Source organism: Pochonia chlamydosporia, chromosome 3, assembly GCF_001653235.2.
Source record: "Pochonia chlamydosporia 170 chromosome 3, whole genome shotgun sequence".
Classification (NCBI taxonomy): Eukaryota; Fungi; Ascomycota; class Sordariomycetes; order Hypocreales; family Clavicipitaceae; genus Pochonia; species Pochonia chlamydosporia.
This window is the reverse complement of record NC_035792.1, coordinates 1,186,890-1,208,863: the sequence shown is the minus strand read 5'-3', so window position 1 is coordinate 1,208,863 and position 21,974 is coordinate 1,186,890. Positions and strand designations below refer to the sequence as shown.

Below are 21,974 nucleotides of genomic sequence, written 5' to 3'. Positions count from 1 at the left end.
ACAACAGATCCAGCCATATTCTTTGCAACTAGCCCACAATCTTCCTATTTCCAGATTTCTCTTCACAACTACACTTCTTTCTGTAAGACCGCTCACCATGAGAAGCCTCGTAGCTTCTCCCCAGCCGGGAATGCCAGCAATCCCATGCACCCCAGTCCTCCTATACCACTGCTGGCCGACACAACGCACAGAAACCAGCCAGCTCGCCGAATTCTGCTGGATCGACCTCGCCCATGTAGTCATGCTAGTTGAGCACGGAACCATAGCAAGAGACGTCGGCCAAAAGCTACTTCCCGCGATCCGGGAAATCAGCCAAGCCGGCCACGAGAATCTGGCCATTGATCCAACCAAAGAATCCCTCCTGTACCAGATCGAAGCCGCTCTGGCAGAAAAGTTGGGCGACTACGTTGCTGGCGCCATGCACACAGCGCGCAGCCGTATAGATCAGCGAGCAACAGTCGGAAGAATCTTTTACAGGACTCAGTTCCTGCAGCTGATGAGCAGAATCCACGACTTTCAAGAGATTCTCATCACAACGGCGAACAAGTATGTTTCTACGGTATTCCCCTACCACACACATATGCAGCAGTCTCAACCTGGCAATCTGGGGCATTACCTACTGGCCTGCGCGTCCAAGTTGCAAGATGACTTTGAGCGTTGCCAAATGGCATATGCGAGACTGAATCGCAATCCGTTGGGAACAGTCGGTCGCTCCGGAACGGGAATCAGTATCGACAGAAATCGAACAACTGAGTTACTTGGTTTTGATGGCTGTGTGAAGAACTCTCTCCATGGCAAGGATGCCGACTACACTGCTGATGTCATGGCTTCTTTGTCATTCATCATGTGTCATCTGAACGACTTGGCTACTGACCTTCAACTATGGTCAACTAATGAGTTTGACTTCATTCAACTACCCGATACATTTCTCGAGAAAAGCAGCTTATTTCCTCAGAAACGAAACCCCGTAACTCTAGAGGCCATCAAATTGGCTGCTGGTCCTAGCGTTTCGTGGTTCACAAACGTCCTCTCAACGAGTCGGTCTGCTGGAACAGGCGACCATTCCCTACATGGTATTCCTGCAAACATGGATCAAGCACTTGACACGACATCCAGCATGTTAATTCTAGCCAGTCTTTCCGTCGAAGCCTTCCAATTGAATGAGAAACGGATTCAGAAAGTCCTCGCAGAAAGTTGGTCTACAACAAGCAACTTGTCCGACAGACTCATCCAAAACCATGGCCTGTCTATGCGGCAAGCTTACGCAGTGGTTTCAAAGGTGGTATCCACATGTCGAGAAAGAAATATTCCCAGATCAGGAGTCACAGCAGACTTGGTCAGGCAAGCCAGCGTTCAAGTTGTCGGCAAGGAGGCCGCTGTGTCGCAGGAGGAAGTACATCTTGCTCTCGATCCGGAAGCATTTATGAATACTCGTATTAGTGCAGGGAGCGTTAGCCCAACAGAGGTCAATGTACTCCTTGTTGAAGCTGAAGCACTGTTGAACGAGAACAGGAGGTGGGTGCAGAAGCGGTGGGCGGGACTACTCAAAGCGAGAAAGGACCTGGATGCGGCTATAGAGGCCATTGTCAAGGGATGAAGATTTAGAGGCGTGATTCTTACATGTCCCGGGTTTAGTTCAATGTTGTGTGACTAGCATAGCAAGTTTGATGGAAAGAATTGAAGACATCACATGTTCCAAATCCTTGTCACGCATTGCAATGTCGGCGAAGACTTGAGCTGCCAGTTTGCATTGCACCATTGATGACATCTCGTCTGCCCTTATTACTTCAAGGGAGGGCTTTGACCCAGCATTGCCGCCTGAACTGTCGTCGCCGTTGGTCCCTTCAACCTGCAACCGGAGAGTAATATGCAACATTATACAAGTCAGTGAGTACAACCCCTGGTCTGGTTGGTAGATCTATAGTTCTTATTTAGCTTTGCCATCTCGACCTTGAAATTCGCAGGGAATTCTTTTTGTCTTTTTTGTGCCTCTTCGTCAATAATTTGCAGTCCATGCTCGCGTAGATACTGACTGTAGTTCTTGGAATTCTCGACACGATGCCTGATCTCCTCCTCTAGCGTTCTATTCTCACCGTTTCGTGCAAGAAACTCCGAGATCAGCTGTTCACAATCACCAGTAAAGAATTTGCGGACAATAAAGCTATAAAACACACGGATGAGGGTTTCAGGCTGGCGTAATATTTGGACTATTGGGAACCTGAGTTGTCTTGGCGAGCCCCATTCTTGCATGAGCCGTGCGCAATCTCTCGAGGTAGTAGCCTTTACGCTGAGAGCCGTGTAGAATTCATTAGAGACGGTATCCGTGTATAGGTTTATATATGCATTCTGTGCGTGACCTGTAATCCACAAAGGAGGTGTGAAATAGTCCAAGGGTATCGTTCCAGAAAACTCCCAATCGATTATGCCAGCAATACCGAAGTCTGCATCAATGATGATGTTACCACATCTGACATCAAGGTGGGAGAGAATAAAGGGGCCATTTGATGACTGCGAATTACAAATTGTAGGAATTCGCTTTGCCAAGTCGAGGAGTGCAAATAGTTCCTCTTGTGCCTGCGCCCGCTCCAAATCTTCCAGCGGGAGCCGAGAAGTCTCTAGTAGAATATAATACAGATACTCCATGAAATCCTTTGTAAAGTGAAAGGGTCCTGGGTTCCTTGGCTCACTTTGGTATCGTTGCAGCTCATTCGCAGCCATAGTAAGCAATCCATTGACGATAGGCTCAGAATGCTGGCCAGGGCTGGGCATTAAAGAGCCGCCGGCGGGGAATTCCAAGAGGCGTAGCTGGACCAAGATATCGATGAGCTCGTTGAAAAAATGTCGTCGCTGTTGTTCCGTGGCATTTTGTAACGCCTGCAAACTAAGGAGTTTGGCGGCAACATGATCAGAAATTATGAATGCCAACGGCTCATCACCGCTCTTCGTCAACGATGTGTCTTCCCCAAAAGCCCAAACATGGGGAATAGGAATCATCGTCTTGCCGCAAATGTATCTACTGAAGTTCTGTTATTAGACGTTTGCATACCAATTATGGTCACAAGGAGGGTCATTACCGCATCGTGACAACTTCGCTCTAGACCTTCATACAAGGATTTTCGACGACCGGGTTAAGGGTTATTCGCACAACACACAAAATCCCATCGTCAAATTGCACAAAATAACAGACATTAAAGCTTCCATTCTCACGTCCAACAATTTTCCATGATATTTGACCGTTATGTCGTGAGGCTAGCGACCAACAGCCTCCTCGTTGATGTTTTGGATGAATTGGTCGACACGCTGATCAATTTGCTCTGCGGTCAAAGGAAACCTGGTGAAGGAATTCTTGGGAAACTGACAGTGAAGCTTCTGCCTGCCCAACGGGCTGGACAGCCCGTTGGGTTGCTTACCTAGATAGTTTGCGGCCGCCATAATTGCAATAGTCGTTCCGATCAGGGTCAGAGGTCAGAGATGCTACGAAGATCGGGACCTCCATAAAACGTGTACCAGTGAACAGCCCGGGTTGTCCATTGGAAAGGCATAATCCGGTGCTTACGGTCCGTGCATTTTAAATGGCAGAGGTGCAAAATGAACTGATGTAATACTTGAATTGAGACGTGAACAGGCAGAAATTCGCAAAAAAGCATAGGTGAGGCGGACCAGGAGCAGGGAGCAGGAGGTCATATGTCATCGGGCCGACCCGTGCCGATGCCTGCCATGCCACCATTGAACCTCTCCGAACTCATTTCATCGATGTCAACGCTCACCAGACCTCGGTTGTGCTTGGAACATGCGCCTCACGCCCAAACCCAGGAGAGCCTGCTTGCGATTCCACTAGTCAGTACCGAAAATGTCGACTGCATTAAACCTTAGAATTCAGGTAGAAGTGGGATTGCTTCTAGCGATGGTCTTACAAACCTACCAGACTTGAGTTGTAGGCTGTTCATCCTCTAGATCTGGCCAACATCCGTGGTTTCTGATGTAGGGTAGCCGTCAACAGCAACATGTCCTCCAGCCAAACTGTGTTGTAAATCGTCCCTTGATCAAAATTTCGCTACTGAACAAGAGTCTCGACGATATCTGAGTGGAATAGCGTATTCTACTTACTCTGAAAACTCATCAAACATCTAGATTTCTCAATTCAAAGGAACCAGGCTGCATACCAATGATTAGGCACCCACGGCGGTAGTTCTAATTGTCGGATTTGTCTTTCTTCTGGTAACATGTCACAACTCCTCTTCCGTCCTGAGTACTTTGACAGATGCAGCACAAAATCTCAGAGCCAATAGTGACAGAAAGCCCGCATGGCTGTAGAATTATGTTGGTGGCCACTCCGGTCATAACCCGGCAATCGTCTCTCTGTATGACGAGAGCATGGCGAAATCTCAAACTCTTTGCATCCAGGGTTCCGGTGGCCCGGTACACGTTTGAGGATTGAGTCTCAGTTACGCTTGTTCATTGGTTTACAATTTCTCCTTCCTGGCTGCTGTCCCCAAAGAACCAGTAACATTAATCTAGGAGACGGGTTTTACTAAGTTGACCATCAGTCAGTGCTGGTTTAATGACGTCAATGGAGATTCATGGCGCAAATAATCTGGCCAATGCGCACGAAAAGAAGGATTTTGAAGAAACGCATGACCTCAGCAAGGGACAAGTCACATCAGGTCGCAGGTCTGTTATCCGCGGGCTGCATCCGTTATCAAGGGACACCATGTATACAAACCCTGTCTGGGTAGTCCCTTGCAAGGGGTGCAAGGAGCGGGCCGTCCACCTCAGCTTGCGATATACCGGATGAGGTTTTGAAATCAACACAGCCCATAAGAACAATGAGACAATCTGCCGAGCCTGGTCGGATACTCCCGGGCTGGGCGGCGCAGATTTCCACCTTTGTCATTTAACCGGTAAGCCGACTATTGAAAGTCATGACCTGCATTTAGTAAATATATGCGAGGAATATATTTTAACCGCGGTTCGACGCAGTGCTTGGGTCAAGCGGAGCGGTGAAAAATGCGAACATTGAAGGGGAAAAACGGAAATAATCACTGGAAACAGCACTTGCCGAAAAAAATGGCGAAAAAGGAAAAAAAGGGAAAAAAGCCATCCCAAGCAATGTCAAACGTCTCTGGATTCGGTTACCGTCAAGCAATCTCATCGTTTGGAGTCACGTTGCCATGCCCAAAAGCAAAACTCAAGTCAATGCAGGATCGAATTGATTGGAGAAAACCGCCAATTTCTTTCAAATAAGCTATTCATGATGACGGCTCGTTGTTGTCTGATGCGAAATTGACGCTTCAGACCCAGAAAAGCATTGCCAAAATGATTGGATGATAATGTTGGAGAAGAAACACCGACCTGACAGCCAATCAGTGCGCTGCATGTCAACGGTATTCATCCATGTTGCCGAGCTGGTTGGTCTGCAGGGTTGGGTCTGAACAAGGGATGAAGTTTCTAGAACATGACACAAAACCGAGAGAATGAATGAATGAATCAATGACATATCGGTAAGCTGTCGTGAACAAAGCATCCGAGTCAAGCGGCATCTAAAAAGATGTCACAAGCCTGATTGCACTTGCTGGCAAACTTCACTCCTATGCAATGGTGACAGATGCCACATGGGCGTGTTCGGCCGTTTCTACAATGCTGGCTGGTTACATGTACTCCGTACGTGCAACCCAAAACCAGCTGGAGTTCCTTTGGATGACGTTCCAATGCTGATCTTCCTCAGCAATCTTTGAAAATTATTTCCAATTTTAACCCTGACGTGTCATTGGAGGCGCTCAAGCGCTGCACCGAGAAATCGCAGGGCGAAGCAAGCAGGGGTCGCAAGGTGAAGTGTGCCAGTCTTTGCAAGACAAAATGAGCCTGCACAATGTCGCACTCGACCACTGGCATTTGAAGCCAAGCCCAAGCCACTGACGGACATTGATTTCGGAAACAACTTTGGAGCAGATGCTCCTCCTTAAGGAAGTCTCGCGATTGGGGCTTGATATTCACGGTCTCACCTCCGCAGATGGTCTTGCCCCTGATTCGTAGAATCTGGCTGATCGGCCTCGCCTCACTCCCGCGGGAGCTGAAAGAGTCCCCGAGCAATCGACAGTGGAGGGAATCCTTGCCTTTTTATTTTGGTTTCCACATTGACTCTGTATCACATGTCCGTGACGATGGCCTGGCGGACCAGGAGTGGTTTTACCCCGTATATGATGCCAAAACATGGGAAATGCAGACTTGGCATAAAACAAGTCTGATTTCGTGGCAACGGGCGGTGGAAGCCATTACAAGTTAGCAGGCTTCCGGCATGCATGATGGCCTATCAAAGTAGGCAAACAGCGGAATTACCAGCATGGAACAACTGTGGCTGTCAAAGACACCACTTCTTAGCATGACATGGTCCTACCTTGGCAACAATGTAGGCTCAGTTGATCATGAACCTGCTTTTCCAAGGCACCACCTTGGCACAACTCGGGCCGTACTCCGGATATTGATGCAGTTCTTGTTCTAGGCCTGTAAGATCGAATCTAATGGCAAAAGTGCCCTGCAAAATTGGGGTACCACTCCATTGGAAAGTACCCTCACTGGCTAGGGAGCTGACGTACTTGAAAATCACTAGATTTGTAGCCGGCTCATGCCCATGATGTGGTCACAGGTCCTGCTCTTTTCGAAAAACGTCTGGGATGCGTTTGCAGTGGAGAGGCGCCCGTTGGGTGAGAGCAGCCTTTGGGTCGAATTGAACCCGACAGGTGAAATTGCGGCCCTCAGAGCCTGTCGAGCTGTTCGATGGAGTGAAACATCCAAATATCCCCTCTTCTCAAACAAAACATGCCTGCAAAGTGTGCTCTCAAGTGGCATCCAGCTAATCTGAAATCTTGTTTTGCAGGTTGACTGATCCTGGCATATATCCTGATGAGGGCCTGAGTTGCCGTCCTTCCACAGCGCTCCACAGCCCCAAAATCTCCAAGGCTGTCTCACAGCTTGCCCAAAGTTCGATCGTCTGTGTAGTGCGTCGTAAAGAGCGGAGCAACAAGGGTGCTCCCGGTTTGGTGGATCAGCCATCCCAAGCCCCCACGGCAAGGTTGGATCTTCCGTGGCCGACGAGACAAAGTATACCCTCCAACCAGCCTTGCTCTTGACTCTTTAGCCGCAGGGGGGAGGCGTATGACCGGAGATTTTTGCGCAAGCTTGCAGGCATTAATCCCTCTTCTGGCGCGTTGTGTCTTCCCACCAACGGTTTTGGAGAGGATTTGGGTTGAGAAGAAGGAAGTGGATGAAGATGGCTCAGTCTTTTGGAGCATCCCCTCATCCGCTGGGCGTAGTGGTCCGCCACCCGCCCAGAAATTCCATTGTCTCCCGGAGAATGTGGTGCCAATGCATAGGATTTTTTTCTATGTGAGTAGGGCTCCTGGTATGCGAATTATTGATATATTGTTGTTAGTTGGCTGGGTAAGAGGCCGATCTATTGACTATAGTTCTAGTGTGCGAGATCGTGATGGCGGAAGCAAGTTGGGTTGCGAATAGGTGTTGTTGCCCCTTTTGGATCACGAGGGAACAAACTCCAGCAGCCAAGGCGCCATGACACCCGTCGAATGAGACCAGTTGCAGGATGCGGCGTCTGTTGTGGCTAACTTCTCACGCCGGGTTTGAAAACAGAGAGGAAAGTAGGAAAGGGCGACAACAATTTCATCGAGATGGCTGATCATTGTTCTGTCCTTTCTGGTGCTGGAATCGGCTGAGAGCAACTGGCCATGGGCCTCCAATGCATGTCGTTGACTTCTTTTGCTCACATCATATTCGGAAACCAAAAACTACCAAAGCAAGGTGAGGTGTTGATCTCAACATACCTTTACACCGTGAAGATTGCCATCGTTCTCTAAATCAAGCATCCACTGGTCTTACGTTGCTAGTTTAAGAATTGAACCATCAAGCATGAAACCTTGGACACCATTTACTACTGGAAGAGCAAGGCACTTGCAGCATGTAGAGCTAGAAAGGCTATGTTGTTGTACAGCAGGGTAGGCGGAGGATCGAAATCTGCAGGCAGGCTTGAGATATTCAATTGACCGTGCGCATCTGACCATACGCACCGCAGAAATATAGCAAGAACTTTTCATAAGGTTACTTCGGCATGTTGGGGCTGGCTGTGGCTGCCCCTCGTTGCAAAGCATGGTACCCACGATTGCCCATACCAGATGAATAGCCAAATCACCGTCATATCATGTCATGGCCACAGCGCACAGGGCAAGGCAGCCACGCGACATTCCCACCCTGGTGCATGTGCTTCGTATGTCGCTGTGCCTGCTCTGTACTCCAGGTCAGGTCGCACAGGCACAACGGCCTCGTATGCCTGCCGCCAGCCACGAACTACGCCCGCAACGTGGAGGGGCGTGGTCAATTGAAGAGAAACTGAATACCCTTGGACACCGTCGTAATCCCGGCCGTCAATCCTTCAATCAATTGGTGCGTGATAATATGCCAAGTTTTCTTATGACCTTCCGCAATTAAGGAGAAACTTTTGGTCCATTGCTCTTCTCAGAAAGCATTTGTGATGTCCGTGCCTTTGAATGGAAAAAGACGCGATGGGTTGCTTGATGAACAAGCCATACAAGAGGCGGCGGGTGTGCTGCCAAGTGTCAGCGAGGGGTCTCAGTCTGCATATGGATTGGACCGTGTGACTTGCACCAAGGCTTTCCTCCCCCCACCAGAATATCCAATCAGTTAACATTTTGGGCAGATGGCATGGCCATCAAAAGGTCATTTATCAGCTGTCTTTGGTGGCCCTTGCTGAGGAGGAACCGGTCCCCTCATTGAGATGACACTGGTGGAGGGCCAGAGGCGAGATGAAGCTGGGATTCCCCTGATGCGAGTCAACATGACGAGCAAATAAAGATAATCAAGAGTGAGGATCAGTGTTGAAAGACCGCAGCTCACAGGAAAAGCTGCGAGTGACGGATGCGTGATTTCAATGGCATAGTCTGTTGTCTGCCATTGCCCATGCTAAAGGGCCGCCCTGGAAGCCAGGTGGTTCCTTCGGTATCCGCCAAGCACACACACAAGTCATTGGCATATGCATGCGCCATTGCCATCGACGTCCTGATTGACTGATTGATGGAGAGGGGATGAAGCTTCAGACACCTTGTTGTCCCAGTGTCTCGACAGCCGAGTATTCTGTGTCCCCTCCCCAGTATCTTCTTAGTATGTGAAGCCTCGTACAGATGGTATGGTCGATGATTGGGCGAGAATCGACAGATGTTTACATGCACCGGCAGCGTGATTAAGGATCGGGCTGTAAAGCACTCCTTCGTGACAATTATTTTGGAAGCTGTGTACTTGGCGTCTTGCAAGATTGAGCTTTGTGTATGTCCACCAGGCACTCAGAACAAGATGAAACATATCCGGAATCCCCACCATGCCACATCTTGGACTACTCCACCAGAGTATTAGTTGGCGTGGTGCTGCTCTTGGTGGAGAGAAATGGTGAAAGACAAAGGCGAACAAGGTGCCCAGCGGGGCCGTCGTCATGTACGGGGCGTGGCAGTGGAAATAATATTGGGAAAATAAGCCATTCTTACCCTCCCGTGGGCAAATTATCCACCTACAACACTCTCTCGACGGCGTATCAATCGATGATTGCATGTGTCGCTTGTGGCACGAGGGTGCCGGGTTGAGCTCTTGGTAGAGATATGTGGGCCAACAATCAATTCGAAACTCGCGATTGGGGGTTAAAGTAGCATCTTTGTAGCAGTAGAAAGAATGCTTTTGGCTGCAGAAGTGCCGAAATTGGTTCATTGTGTGATTCAGAGCTCGTTCTCATCGTCGGCCAACGTAGGGCCAGCAATTACTGGATTCAGAAACCTCCCTTCTTAGTTTTCAGCTGGGCTCGCCCTTCTAGAAGGGTAACGCGAGACATGGCTGACAGACCAGGCCACCTTCTCGGGATAACGGTGTGAATCCGTTACTGGCATCTGCGGGAATGTTCGCTTAGCACACACCCGCCCGCTGCACCGTTGCGCCCAACACGCCCCCCGTTGAAGGTGTGGCCGCCAACGGCGTGGTTCTGTCGAAAAAATAAAATGAAAAATATGACGAAAGTTGGAATGAGCCAGGTTTCTCTTCTTTTTCCTTCTTATGCACCCACTGCTCTTGTCAGTGAGACGTTGGTATGGCAATTGCTCATAACCTCACCATATCGAGGTCCCATATCGAAATTCCCACCAGATCCTCAAACCGGCGCTCTGAAACATTCCGTTTAGACTGATAGAAGAACCGGGGTTGCGTCCTTGTTGATGACGACTATTGCGATCGTCTATGACTTCCTGGACGTTCATTGGAATCTTTCCCGTCCTATACCATATATAAATTACCCGCCACCTTCCCACCAACTCTCACAATCCATGATAGGGTCGCGGATACGCCATGTACCACAAGTAGCTTGTCGACCTTCACACCTTCAACGCATGAAACAACACGAAGAGTCACTCTGTCCCTCGACTGCAACAAACGACTCGTTTCCCGGGCTCCGGAGGAAGACGACTAATCAGGGTCCGACAATAACTCGCCATGATGAGAAGTCTGCTGCAGAGACAAAGGGTTGAGATTATGGTGAAGCCAACGAATTCGATGGACAATTTGCTGCCACCTCTTGGCGTGGACCAAATACAAATATACAGCGTCCCAGGTCTAATATCTCTATCGAACAAGAAATGTGCTCATGCTCTGACGCATGAATGTCCCTTTCTTGCCGACTCCAACTCGAGTCTCTGCGCACCTTGCGCTGTGGCCGCGGCAAATGGCCAGCCTTGTGCATAGAGGCATATGTGATTTGGACTATGATGAGTACGGCAATAACATCCTCTGCCTCGAGTGGTCGAATTCTAGGCACAGCACCAACTTGGTGCGAAGCGCACTTTTTTCTTTTTTTTTTTTTTCCAGCGGCGACAGCATACGCATGGTCCCACATCCACACTGAGCAATGGCAGCCACGACAGCAAGACGGCGTTGAATGTGAAGGGAATAGGGATCGTAAACTGGCTGAATTTGCAACATGGCGGCGGCAGACACCGATAGAGTTCGCATCCCCCCACGGAACCAAAACTAAGCATTATGAGCAGGCGTACCATGTACCAGGGAAAGTGGGCAAATGAGGAAGTGGAGGCCAATGACATTTTGAATCATGGGAGCCAAGTAATGCTTCAGGGAAGAGCCAAAATGCGCTGGCTTCAATGTGGGTGTAAGATAGATGATAGGAAATTCAAAAGAGATTGGTGCGATTCGGACACTCTGCTATACGGGATCGGCCTAATGGACGCAGTGAGCGAAAGGAATCGAGGAGAACGGGCACCGCCGGAGTCTTCGTTGTCTCGACTTTCCTATCCTCTGTGTCTCCTTCAATGGGAACTAGTTTACCCTGGGGGTAGCCAGCGGCAGTGGGACCACCTGAGCAGATCACGATGTAGATTATGCAGGCGGGTGAAATGCTCCTCGAGCCAACAAACATGAGCCAGCATGGCACCACAACACCTAAGACCAACGATTTGGGTTAGTGCATCCAACGCAAGCTCTGGACTGAGTTGCAACCATACCTTAGTCTAGGCTACCAAATGTCCTGGATCGGCCACAGGAGGCAGAAGGCGAACAAAAAGCAAAAACAACAACATAAAAGTGATGCTGGCAAAATGGAGATGAAGGTGTGGCACCACACCCTCCGCGACTGATGAGGAGTTATCGACCACTCACCCCACTAGTCCACACGTTGTCGCAAGGGAAAGAACATCCAGGCAGGGTTCAAACGGAAGGAACTAAGCCACGTGACATGATCAGCACGTCGTCTCCCAAACGATAGACTGAGGCGCGATGGATTGATCTTGGACAAGATTGAGCTTGGACCAGCGCGCTAAAGTCTGACGTTTAACGTTGTTGATTCACTACAAACGATGTTCACCGACTTCACTGCAGTAGGGTTGAGACTGCATATTTGTATTTGGTATAACAACTATGTAGCTTTTTTGTTGTCATAAGTCCTCATATAAATCATTCCGTGTCTTGGTCTGTGGATTTGCTTGCCATTGTCGACAGCTGGCTTGCCACATAACAGAAAACTCCTTTCCAATTTGGTATCTTTGCGCCATGTCTCAGATGTTGGCGAGCCTTGAACTGGCACAAGATGCGGCACAGTCTTCAATGGGCTGCCATAAAAACAAAGTCCCTCTATTTTGTTCCCAAGATCCGGTTAATAAGACTGAATGGTCTCCAAACGTCCGTCCCCTCAAGAAAATAAAAAAATGTAGATCCATAAAGGATGAAGAAGTGAAGTATATAACAGGTATGAGTGAAAGACATGAAGCGAAAACGAGGCAATATGACTGTTAGTCAGAGCCATCCTCTAGACCTAACACCACCGCGAGCATAGCTTAGTAGGCCATGGCGATGACGGCAGCAACGACAGCAGCAACAGCACCGGTCTTGGCTTGGAGGCCATTAGCGGCAGCGGTCGGGACGACGACGGGTCCAGTGGTAGTTCCCTGGCCGGGGGTAGTTCCCGTTGGGACAACAGGAACGGTGGTGTTGGAAGCCGGGTAGAAAGTAGAGCTAGACACAGATGGAGGAGCCACAGAAGTCTGGACTGGGGTTGAGGTGACGGCAATGGACGTCTTGCTGGCAGGGCAGTTGGTGACAGCAGAGCCGCAGCGAGTGACGGTGAGAGTGTGAGTTGTGGTGGCGGTTTGTGTGACAGTGTCGGGCTCAGTGGCTGTCACAACGGAAGCAGCGACTGCGAGAAGGGTGACGAGAGCTCCAGAACGCATGTTGAAAGATCGTGAGATATCGCAAACGAGTTTGGTAGTAGTGTATAGCTTGAGACAAGGTGGGTACAGGCAAGTGACCGGCGTTGTCCGTCTAAGGGAAAAGTGGATGGTTTGGTATGAAAGAATGACCTTGGCGTGCGCAGCACTAGTAATCGTAATATCGCAGGCGATAGATTGTGAGAGAGTGAAGCAAAACAAGCCTTGTCGTCGAGACAATGAGTGAAGAAACGCGAGTGACAGTTGTGTGAAGGAGAGAAGATCGAGAGAACGAAAGACAGGGTGGGCGGCGACGACGAGGCACTTATCACCACCGAGGGACTGTTTCGGGAGAAAAACGAAGTCCAGGGAAAAACTCTGACAAGTCTGGAGCTGCAAAAAGCCTCACCAACAACCATGTTCACCCTCTCGGAACGGATGGCGCTCAACCGGTGTGGATAGCAAACAGTTGATGGCGTATCAAGGCACCATTTCTGATTGGATCTTGACTCAGTGGCAGCCCAAGAGTGGGTCACAGAAGAAGCCGTGGAGTCGTCTGAGTGGTGGTACCTGCATCTGGCCCGCTTCCGCCCCTTGAAGTTTTTCTTGTGCCTGACGGCCAACATCAACGGTCTGGCCTGGTTGTGGTCGCGAAAAGACCTTTGAAGTGGCCAACTGGCGGCTAGTTCTGCTTCTTCTTGTGTCGCCATCGGAAGACAGTGGACGCCATTAGTCGTGGAATCGTTGGCCAAAGAAGAGGGACATTCTGAGATCTGACTCCACGGATGTCCGTTTGCATCGGTGCCAAGCAATTCCTTCCCGCACCTTATCGTCACTCTGTTTGTTCCTCTTTCCCAAACCCCGTTCACACTGCTTGTGCGTGTTGGTCCCCAGATTTTCCTTTGTTTCGAGGGTTCGTCTAATTTCCCGTTGATTTTCACAGCTGCCTGTTTTCGCATTTTATTCCCTGTCACAATAGAAGCGTGATTACTCCGTAGGTTTGTGAAACTTGCCAGGTACCTGTGACGCTCCTGTGACGATATGGCAAATTGAGGGGGAGAACGTTTGAGCAACCGCTGACCACGGGTCACCCCGCGGGCCACGGTTCAGCCACATTTTTATTCATTGGAAACCGGAGAGGATTGGTATGTGCTGTCCCTAATTAATGCCTTGATGATACGAGATTCACAATACGTTCGTTGACGGAGTGTCTCGTCTTCGGGTGATGCCTCGGCGTCTTTGGGAGCCTCGTGGCATTGCGGAGAAACAAAAACCAACACATTGTGTTCGCGGGTAAAGCCTCCGGCGGACACATGGTCTGCAGGGCTCACCTCGCACGCCAGACCCATTGAAATGAGAGACAAGGCGTAATCGTAGCATTCAGGTGTGTAGGGTGTTGAGATGTCGCAGATACCCTGTTCTTGAAAGCTTGCCAAATCTTGGTTCCAGCAATTCAGAGCTGTGCCTGTGGCTGAAACCCTGCTAACAATCCGCATTCGGCTTAGCGTCTTCTGAGATTCGACATTCCTCTTCATGTCCATCACTCACTTGACGGGGACGAGACAGAATAAAGAATTTTCTTCCTGTCGCGCACATTACACGGAACAACTCCAACAACACCCTTGTGAAGCTTGAGAACCATGCGTACAAGATTGTCGATATACTCCGAGTGCCGCTTCAGCTATGGATTGCCTATTGGATCGGTGCGCGGGATTGAGTACCTACCTGCCTAGTAGGCGCATAAATACGCCAAAGTGGCCAAAGCCTTTCTTGCCTGCCGACCGGCTTTTTCAGATTGTTTCGAAGTCTTTCACACCAGCATGGAATTTTAATAGTTGGCCTTTTTCTGATGGCTTTGCATCTCATTTAAATTTCTCTCATATAGAGGACACCCTGGTATCGGACCATGGAAGACCACCTGGGATGGGCACCGCAAGAATTCACCAGCAAACGAAAATCCAGGGGGTACCTCCTGGATATCTTACAGCGCCTACCAAATCTGAATCATTTCAACGCATGCCAGAATTTATTCTTGAGCTGGGGTAGTACATGTTGGCCGGCACTGAACTGGCTGATGCGGCGACAGAGCGAAGCTAATGTTGGCGCGAGGTCCAATTTGCACGTTATATCGCCATTTCCGGCACGTAAAGCTGTATTATCTTGTTTACTGGATATCTGCTGATAACAGGACTGACGACAGATTGGGTCTCACTTGATATGTTTTCGCAGCAAAGCCAAACTCCAGCTACTACACCTCATTCTGGCTGGCATCAACCGCTTCACCATGGTGCGAGTCAAGCGCATTTTGACCACGGACCATGCCAAACACCCCTTTAACGGCACTCTGTACTCTGCAAATACATGTAACATTCATCTGTCGTAATACGTGACAAATCAATATGCTGTAGGTATTGAGAATTCAAAACCCCAGGTACCACCAATACTGGCCTGCACAGTTCATGCTTTCCCCAACTGGACACAAACCACAAGATCCGCGAAAGCCAACCAACTGTCCACTGGGAAATATTTCTACCGCATTAAATAATACTCATTTCTCAATCTACCACTGTCTCTTCAGCAGGCACCCATCCATGTAACTCTGTCACCATGCCCAGTGACGCCATGAGGCTTGTTTCGGTTTCAATCGCTGCCCCGCCCCCGCAGTTGGGCCGTGAAACTCCAAACACAGCATCACCTTCAAAACCCCCTTTCCCAACTCCAATCCCCCTATCCCCTAACCCCATATCCTTGCTCTCCACAGGCATGCAGCACCCGTACCCATTCCTTCGTAGCCAAGAGAAAGACTAAGCACGACAAAAACCCCAAACCACCAAAAAGTACCAGGCCGCTAGCTGCCATCCAGAGACAAACCGTTTTCCCTGTACGAGCCTCGTATCTCGGCCGGCCGCAGCCACCATGACGACCTACTCGACCGACCCAGCTCTGTACATCTTCACCTCTCTCACCGCCGGCTCCTCGCATATCGTGACGGCGACATCGCGGCTGGAAACTATCTTGCGAGCCAATAGAGTTCCCTTCAAGGCAGTTGACATTGCGACAGATGAAAAGGCACGTATGCTTTGGGGCCGGAGGGCCGGTAAGGATGATGGAGGGCGCTTGAGGAAACTTCCTGGTTTGGTGCAGGAGGGACTGGTACTAGGTGTAAGTGGCTATAATTATGCTCTACGCGCCTTTGTCGTGTGACGGGCCTCTGATGTATAGAATAGGACCTGGTTGAGATTGAGGACTGGAACGAATACGGCGAACTTAAGCAACACGTCAAAATATACTACGACGAACACACCATCCCTAACATCCACAATAAACCTCCCGAGCCGCCGAAACCGCAAAGACCAGCTGCAAAACCAGCCGTGGCCAGCACCACTGCTGCTGCTTCGAAGGCTTCTCCAGCTCCGCCTGCACCACCGATGCCAGAGTCCAAAGCAGCTACAGATGCTACCACGAAACCCAAGGATGGTCCTGTCGAGACGGGAAAACAGACTACACTTCCGATGCGGTCTGTCGCCGACGAGGCTGCACAAAAGGCAAAGGAGATGCGTCTCAAAACTCTGCGGGAGAAGGTCCACGGCAAGAAGGCAGAAGACAGCGGGTCGGAGTCTTCAAGCAAAACTATTACAGCCAAGCCTGAAAAGGAAGCGGAAGATAAAGACGGTGCCACAGAGGAGAAGCCGCATGGTTTGCAGTCCCCTACTAGCGGTGCCTGGAAGCATAAGTCTGGTGACGATGCTCTTCGTGAGACGGTACAGAGTCCAACAAGTGGTAAATGGCGGCCGAAGTCAGGGGACATGAGCGGAGTAACTGCGCATAATCGGGCGGCCGTAACGGCTAGTGACGAGGAAATAAAGAAGGCGGAGGAGGAATTGATAATAAAGGAGGATCCAGAGGAAGAAAAGGCCGCGGAAACTAATAAGGGTTCAAAAGAGAAGGAGGTGGAAGAGGATGATGATGACGATGAAGATGAGGATAGCGAGGAAGATGACGATGAAGACGAGGAAGACGATGAGGATGAGGAAGAGGAGGAGGAAGATGATGACGACGATGAAGATGAGGAGGACGAAGACGAGGAGGAAGAGAACGAGAAGGATGAAGCAAAAGAGACAAAGAAGGAGAAGACAGAGAAACCGGCGACTTAATTAGCACCGCATTCACCTCAGCGAGAATTCAGTTTCACAGCAGATCTGCCATGTAATTCTGCCTGCCAAAAAGGCCAATATTATATAACACGAAAGGTGATATGATATGATGTACATTTCTTCCGTAGGCGTACTCCCCGCCAGAAAGGTATTGATATTGGTTTAAACAAAATGCCATGCCTGTCATTCAATTGCCCCCAACATGTGCCATTTAGTACAACCCGTCATCATCACTGGCAGTCCCATCTTGAAACCCCATGACCGCCTTTCCCTTGCCCTTTGACCGACCATTAACGGCGCCACTGGGCGTTGCATCTGAGTCCTCATCATATTCGTCGTCGCTATCCATATCTGCCGCTATAGCTTTGCCTTTGCCCTTGTTGGACGCGGGCAACTTCCCGTAAGATTTTGCGCTCATCTTGCCTTTACTTGATGCTGACGATGGTCTGTGGTCCAGCGTTGCAGTACTGGGTTTGGGCTGCTTATCCCGGCTACCCTCAAATGTCGCACGAACTTTTTCGTAATGGGCTAGTTCGCCAGCACTTACACTTGGAATAAGCTCGTCATTGGCAGCCAAGAAATCTGCCTCAGTAACCATGACTGCGATATCTTCCTTGGTTGCGAAATGGTCGAAGAAGTATGCAGTGGAAATCTGAGATTTGCCTGCGCGCTCAGCATTGATGGCACGGACTTTGGCGTCCACGGCAGATGATTGCCGTGTAACTGCTTTGAGCATGGCATCGCTGCACAAGGCATAGAAATCGGCGCCAGTGTACGTAAATGGAAGCTGTTGGGCAACATTTCGCAGCGAGACTGTGGGATGAAGGGTGAATCTGAATCATAAAAGTTAGCCAAACACAACTACAATCGCAGTCAGGTCCAAACAGGAAGTTACTCACTTTCGCGTCAATGCTTCCAGGATGGTTTGCTGCTTCTCGTGCGTATCAGATACCCCGAGATAAAGCATCTTGTCAAAACGACCTGGGCGGAGGAGGGCAGGGTCCAGAAGGTCTGGTCTGTTGGTCGCACCAACGACGAACACACCACCAGCGTCGTCTCCGCCAGACATGCCGTCAAGTTCAGCCAGAAGCTGAGACACAATACGATCCATAACACCACCGCTGTCGCCCTGATTACCTCTCTTTGGCGCGACGGAGTCCAACTCGTCAAAGAACACGACGCAAGGGCGTGCGTCTCGTGCACGTTGAAACACTCTTCGTACATTGGCTTCCGACTCACCAATGTACATGTTCAGCAGTTCTGGTCCTTTGACGCTGAAAAAGTTGAGGCTGTACTCTGTGGCGATGGCTTTTGCCAACAATGTCTTACCGGTGCCAGGAGGACCGTAGAAAAGGATGCCTGACCTCTTCTTCATGCCCTTAGCGAACAGTTCAGGGCGCTCCAATGGCAGCTGGATTGTCTCGGTTACCGCATCCTTGACATTGCTGAGACCACCGACATCGTCCCAGGTGACGTTGGGAATCTTGGGTGCGCCGATAGAATCAGAGAAATTCTTGCGAGCAGCCTCAACGGCAACATCAAAGTCAGCAGCTGTAAGAGATCGTGCCAGAGGACCTCCAGCAACTTGAACGTCTCGGACAGTTACGACAGCACCATCATGTGTATTTTTTGAGGAAAGTGATTCGAGGCGGGCGTATTGGGCCAAGGATGCCCGCTCAACAACATCGACCAAGTCGCCAGCAACCAAAGCAGCGGTTTTTAGTGCAATTGAGTTCAAGTCAATCGTCGGCTCGAGAGTGACACCTCGGTCGTCCACGACATTTCTCAGAATGGCCTCGCGCTCTGACTCGTCAGGTGCACCCATCTCCAATTCGTGCGTGAATAAGGCTCGGACGCCATCTGGTACTTGGTCGACTTCGTTGGTCGTAGCGATTAGAACCCTAGTGTCCTCCAGAATCTCCTTCATCGTAGCCTCGATCCTATCGGCTGTAAGTGCCTCGATATGCTGGATAAGAAGAGCACAGCAGTCCGGGCCGCAGCTAATCGCTCTCTCTGCCCGTGTTCGAAGGAATCCTTCAGTTTTTACATCGCTTCCACTTCCACCGCCTTCACTCAATATATCATAGGCATCGATGGTGTACGTATGAAGACCAATATCAGCGCAGGCTGCTGTTGCCAGAGTAGCTTTACCAATGTTACGGTGCGTGGAGGTCAACAAAATTGCAATTGGCGGCATTTTGAGGTGAATTGCCCTAGGGCTGGTCCCTGCAGCAAGCAGCTCTCGAAGTTGCCGTCTCAGCGGTGACACGAACTTTTCCTTCTGATCTGATACAGCCAGTTGACTGGCATCGGACGACCTCCTCGGAGGTTTCTTCAGCCCCAGGTAATACGGCCAAGAGCTCTGGCCCATTCCCGGTATGCGGCTCGTCTCGAACCCTGATCCGTGCATGCCTACAGTTGAGCTGTCAATGCATGCAACAGAACCCCAGAGCGCCTCAGCCGTCCCATCTTCATCCTCGTCAGATTTTTGAATTTGTATGTGTCCAACTTTGAACCAAGCAACGCCATCAATACGAGTCGACGGTTGCCCCGGCGTGGTCTCACCAGCTGTCAATGCCATCACGTCATCTACCTCTGAACCTCCCACGCCTGTTGCTTCTTGTAGCGCTCGCCCCAGTTGAGCATCTACTGGTACCGCGATCAAATCTCCAGTTCGGACTAGGCGAATTTTCTGAGCAAAATATCGTTTCAACCCACCTAGCACGGCAGTCTGGTACGACCTTTCAGCCGAGATTGGCGTGCGGATATGGTGAATGGCAATGTCTTTTGCGTATGGTGGGTGCGATGCACTGGTAAAGCGAGGAAGCGTGCCTTTCCCTTGATAGGCTGATCGTTTGAGAGCCGCGATGCGTAAATGTGTAGCATCGTCTAGATTGGCAAGCAAAAGCGGTGATGCGTATGCTACAGGGCTGGTCGGCCGCTGAACTTGTGATTCAAAGAAGGACATCCTCCTTTCGCCTGCTCTGGAACTAGGGATGCGAGTAACCGGTCGCTGAGAGTATCCTTCTGGTAGACCATAGACTCTGACAGGGCGCCAGTTTGACACCTCGGCTTCCACATTGCCAAAGCTTCCTAATCCAAACGCACCGAATCCGTTCAATGGCGGCTCCTCGGCCACTTCAATTCTCGCCCAATCACCCGAAAAGCAACCAATCTTTGGCAAAGAGCTCATATCAACGTATATCCGCGCCTCTTCGTCGTCTTCTGGAGCCGGCTTGGGATGCAACAGATCAGATGGAATGGGCTTCACAAGGCCATGCGCTTTAAACAGTCGGCCCCGTGGTCGATCTGGTCGAGCTGTGGCTGAAGTGAAATTGGAAAATATTGATCCAGGTGTTGCAGCCCCGTTGGTTTTTCTTCCACGGAGCGTTCCAATCGTCATTGGAGTCCCAGGTTGCATTGTGCCGAGTCCACTCACGTTGGTAGTAGGGAGCGTTGGGGTTTCTAGAGTGATCATTTCATCCATTGAATCGTCAGACAACTCATCTTCTTGTTCCGTTGCCGAAAATTCCGTCTCGGTTTCGGTCACAGTTTCGTCCGCTTTCGCATCGGTTCGATAACGCTCTTCAGCCGCCGAGAAAAACTGGTCGGTATTGCCGTCCTCGTCCTCCTCGCCTACACCATTAAGTCGATGGCCGGTGCCTATGGACGCGAGCCCTCGGCCGTGTTTCGTATGTCTCCCGCGCATGAGAACGATTTTTGTCGTGTCCGTTAGAATCCCTTGAGCTACTGGCTCGCATAGCATGATTTTTCCTGGGTTTGGTGGCACGTGGGTGACATGATGAGGTGCCAACGGTAGAGCAAACAAGTCGCCCGCATGCGCAACTTTAAGACTGCTTAGAGAAGTTCGAATCGCAAACGTGAGCCTCTCTTCGGCGCTCATGTTCGCAATGTTCTTTCCTCTTGGGCTGGACGGGTGTTCTTTGAAGAACGTGCCTTCGCCATTCTCTAACCGTTTAGTTGACTCGCTCTCTAAGCTGACGAAGACGGTTTCAAGAGGTACAGGAGCGACGTCCAGAACCAATATTTCTATGCCGCTTCGGCTATGACTGGACAACTTGGATGGCGCAACTTCTTGCAATGCCACGGCAAAGCTCTGCAAGGCTGATGACGACGGGGAAAATTGCACGGTAGAATGTGCCAACGAAGAGGATCGCACCACAGGAACTATGGACCAAGCCATCTCAGCAGGGGCAGCGTTGGGAGCCCATGGAGACAGCGCAACGTGGTGAACCTGGTCCGGCAGGTCGTCTTCGGAGCCTGTCCGTTACACATCAGGCGTTAGCACTGTTGGCAAATACACACACCAAAGGCATCTAGTAGTCAGGTCGCATTTGCTTCTTGGTCAACTTACTGCCTTGGAGGTATGGAAAGAGATCGGAGAAGAGGTCTTCCGAGAGTATGCCGACATCGTTCTTTATGTGATCGTCCAGGATGAGTCTTGCCGATATGGCTGGTTTATCTTGTCGTCGCCTGCGGATCGCGTGTTTCCGGGACGTGGCCCTTTTCCCGTCTGTTACAGCCATGTCGGCGATGTCGTTGAAAGGTCGTCGGGCTATCGTCGAGCAGAAGGAGGTCGGAGCAGTAACGGAGCTTGGAGCTGAGACGTGATCAAGCTTGTCCACCCCGCAATCACAAGACCATTGCGCGAAGGGCACAAGCTTGATACCGGGGATATTCGTCAAATAGATTGAAGTTCCGAGCCAGTTGTTGGCACTGTAAACGCCTGATACAATGTTCAATGGCTTGGTGTTGCGGAGGTAATGGAACAGCAAAAGCTCAGGGTCGCAAAGGAACTGAAGCTCGGTCGGCTTGCGGCAACGGACGGATCCCTGGTCCCGTTGGCAGCTCTGTCGGGTCACGGCGCTTGAGAGCAAATGGTAGGCCTCGGCTTCGGTGTCAGGCGTCGCTGCACCAGGCAATTGCGGCTTGGTTGGATCCACCTCAAACAACCCTCAGTCACAGCCCCTGGTACGGTGATGCAAAACACACCGAGGTCAGACAGCAGTGTTGTGGTACACCCTTCTTG

General features: G+C 50.4%; 5 protein-coding genes across 5 annotated transcripts; 2 read left to right on the top strand and 3 right to left on the bottom strand.

Moving 5' to 3' along the window:
- Positions 1 to 97: 97 nt before the first annotated feature.
- Positions 98 to 1,597, top strand: VFPPC_04268 (argininosuccinate lyase; the record flags this gene model as incomplete). Its single annotated transcript, XM_018283649.1, has 1 exon — positions 98 to 1,597. One exon carries the CDS (start codon positions 98 to 100, stop codon positions 1,595 to 1,597), a length of 1,500 nt encoding a protein of 499 aa, XP_018144797.1.
- Positions 1,598 to 1,884: 287 nt separating this feature from the next.
- Positions 1,885 to 2,994, bottom strand: VFPPC_04267 (phosphotransferase; the record flags this gene model as incomplete). Its single annotated transcript, XM_018283648.2, has 1 exon — positions 1,885 to 2,994. The coding sequence occupies one exon, from the start codon at positions 2,992 to 2,994 to the stop codon at positions 1,885 to 1,887; it is 1,110 nt and encodes a 369-aa protein (XP_018144796.2).
- A 9,407-nt stretch (positions 2,995 to 12,401) lies between these two features.
- On the bottom strand, positions 12,402 to 12,794 carry VFPPC_13601 (hypothetical protein; the record flags this gene model as incomplete). Its single annotated transcript, XM_018291376.1, has 1 exon — positions 12,402 to 12,794. One exon carries the CDS (start codon positions 12,792 to 12,794, stop codon positions 12,402 to 12,404), a length of 393 nt encoding a protein of 130 aa, XP_018144794.1.
- Positions 12,795 to 15,686: 2,892 nt separating this feature from the next.
- Positions 15,687 to 16,924, top strand: VFPPC_04266 (thioredoxin-like fold protein; the record flags this gene model as incomplete). The annotated part of the gene is made up of 2 exons (XM_018283647.1): positions 15,687 to 15,932; positions 15,998 to 16,924. The coding sequence occupies 2 exons, from the start codon at positions 15,687 to 15,689 to the stop codon at positions 16,922 to 16,924; spliced, it is 1,173 nt and encodes a 390-aa protein (XP_018144793.1).
- Positions 16,925 to 17,135: 211 nt separating this feature from the next.
- Positions 17,136 to 21,471, bottom strand: VFPPC_04265 (peroxisomal biogenesis factor 6; the record flags this gene model as incomplete). The annotated part of the gene is made up of 3 exons (XM_018283646.1): positions 17,136 to 17,757; positions 17,824 to 21,205; positions 21,300 to 21,471. 3 exons carry the CDS (start codon positions 21,469 to 21,471, stop codon positions 17,136 to 17,138), a joined length of 4,176 nt encoding a protein of 1,391 aa, XP_018144792.1.
- Positions 21,472 to 21,974: the final 503 nt, after the last annotated feature.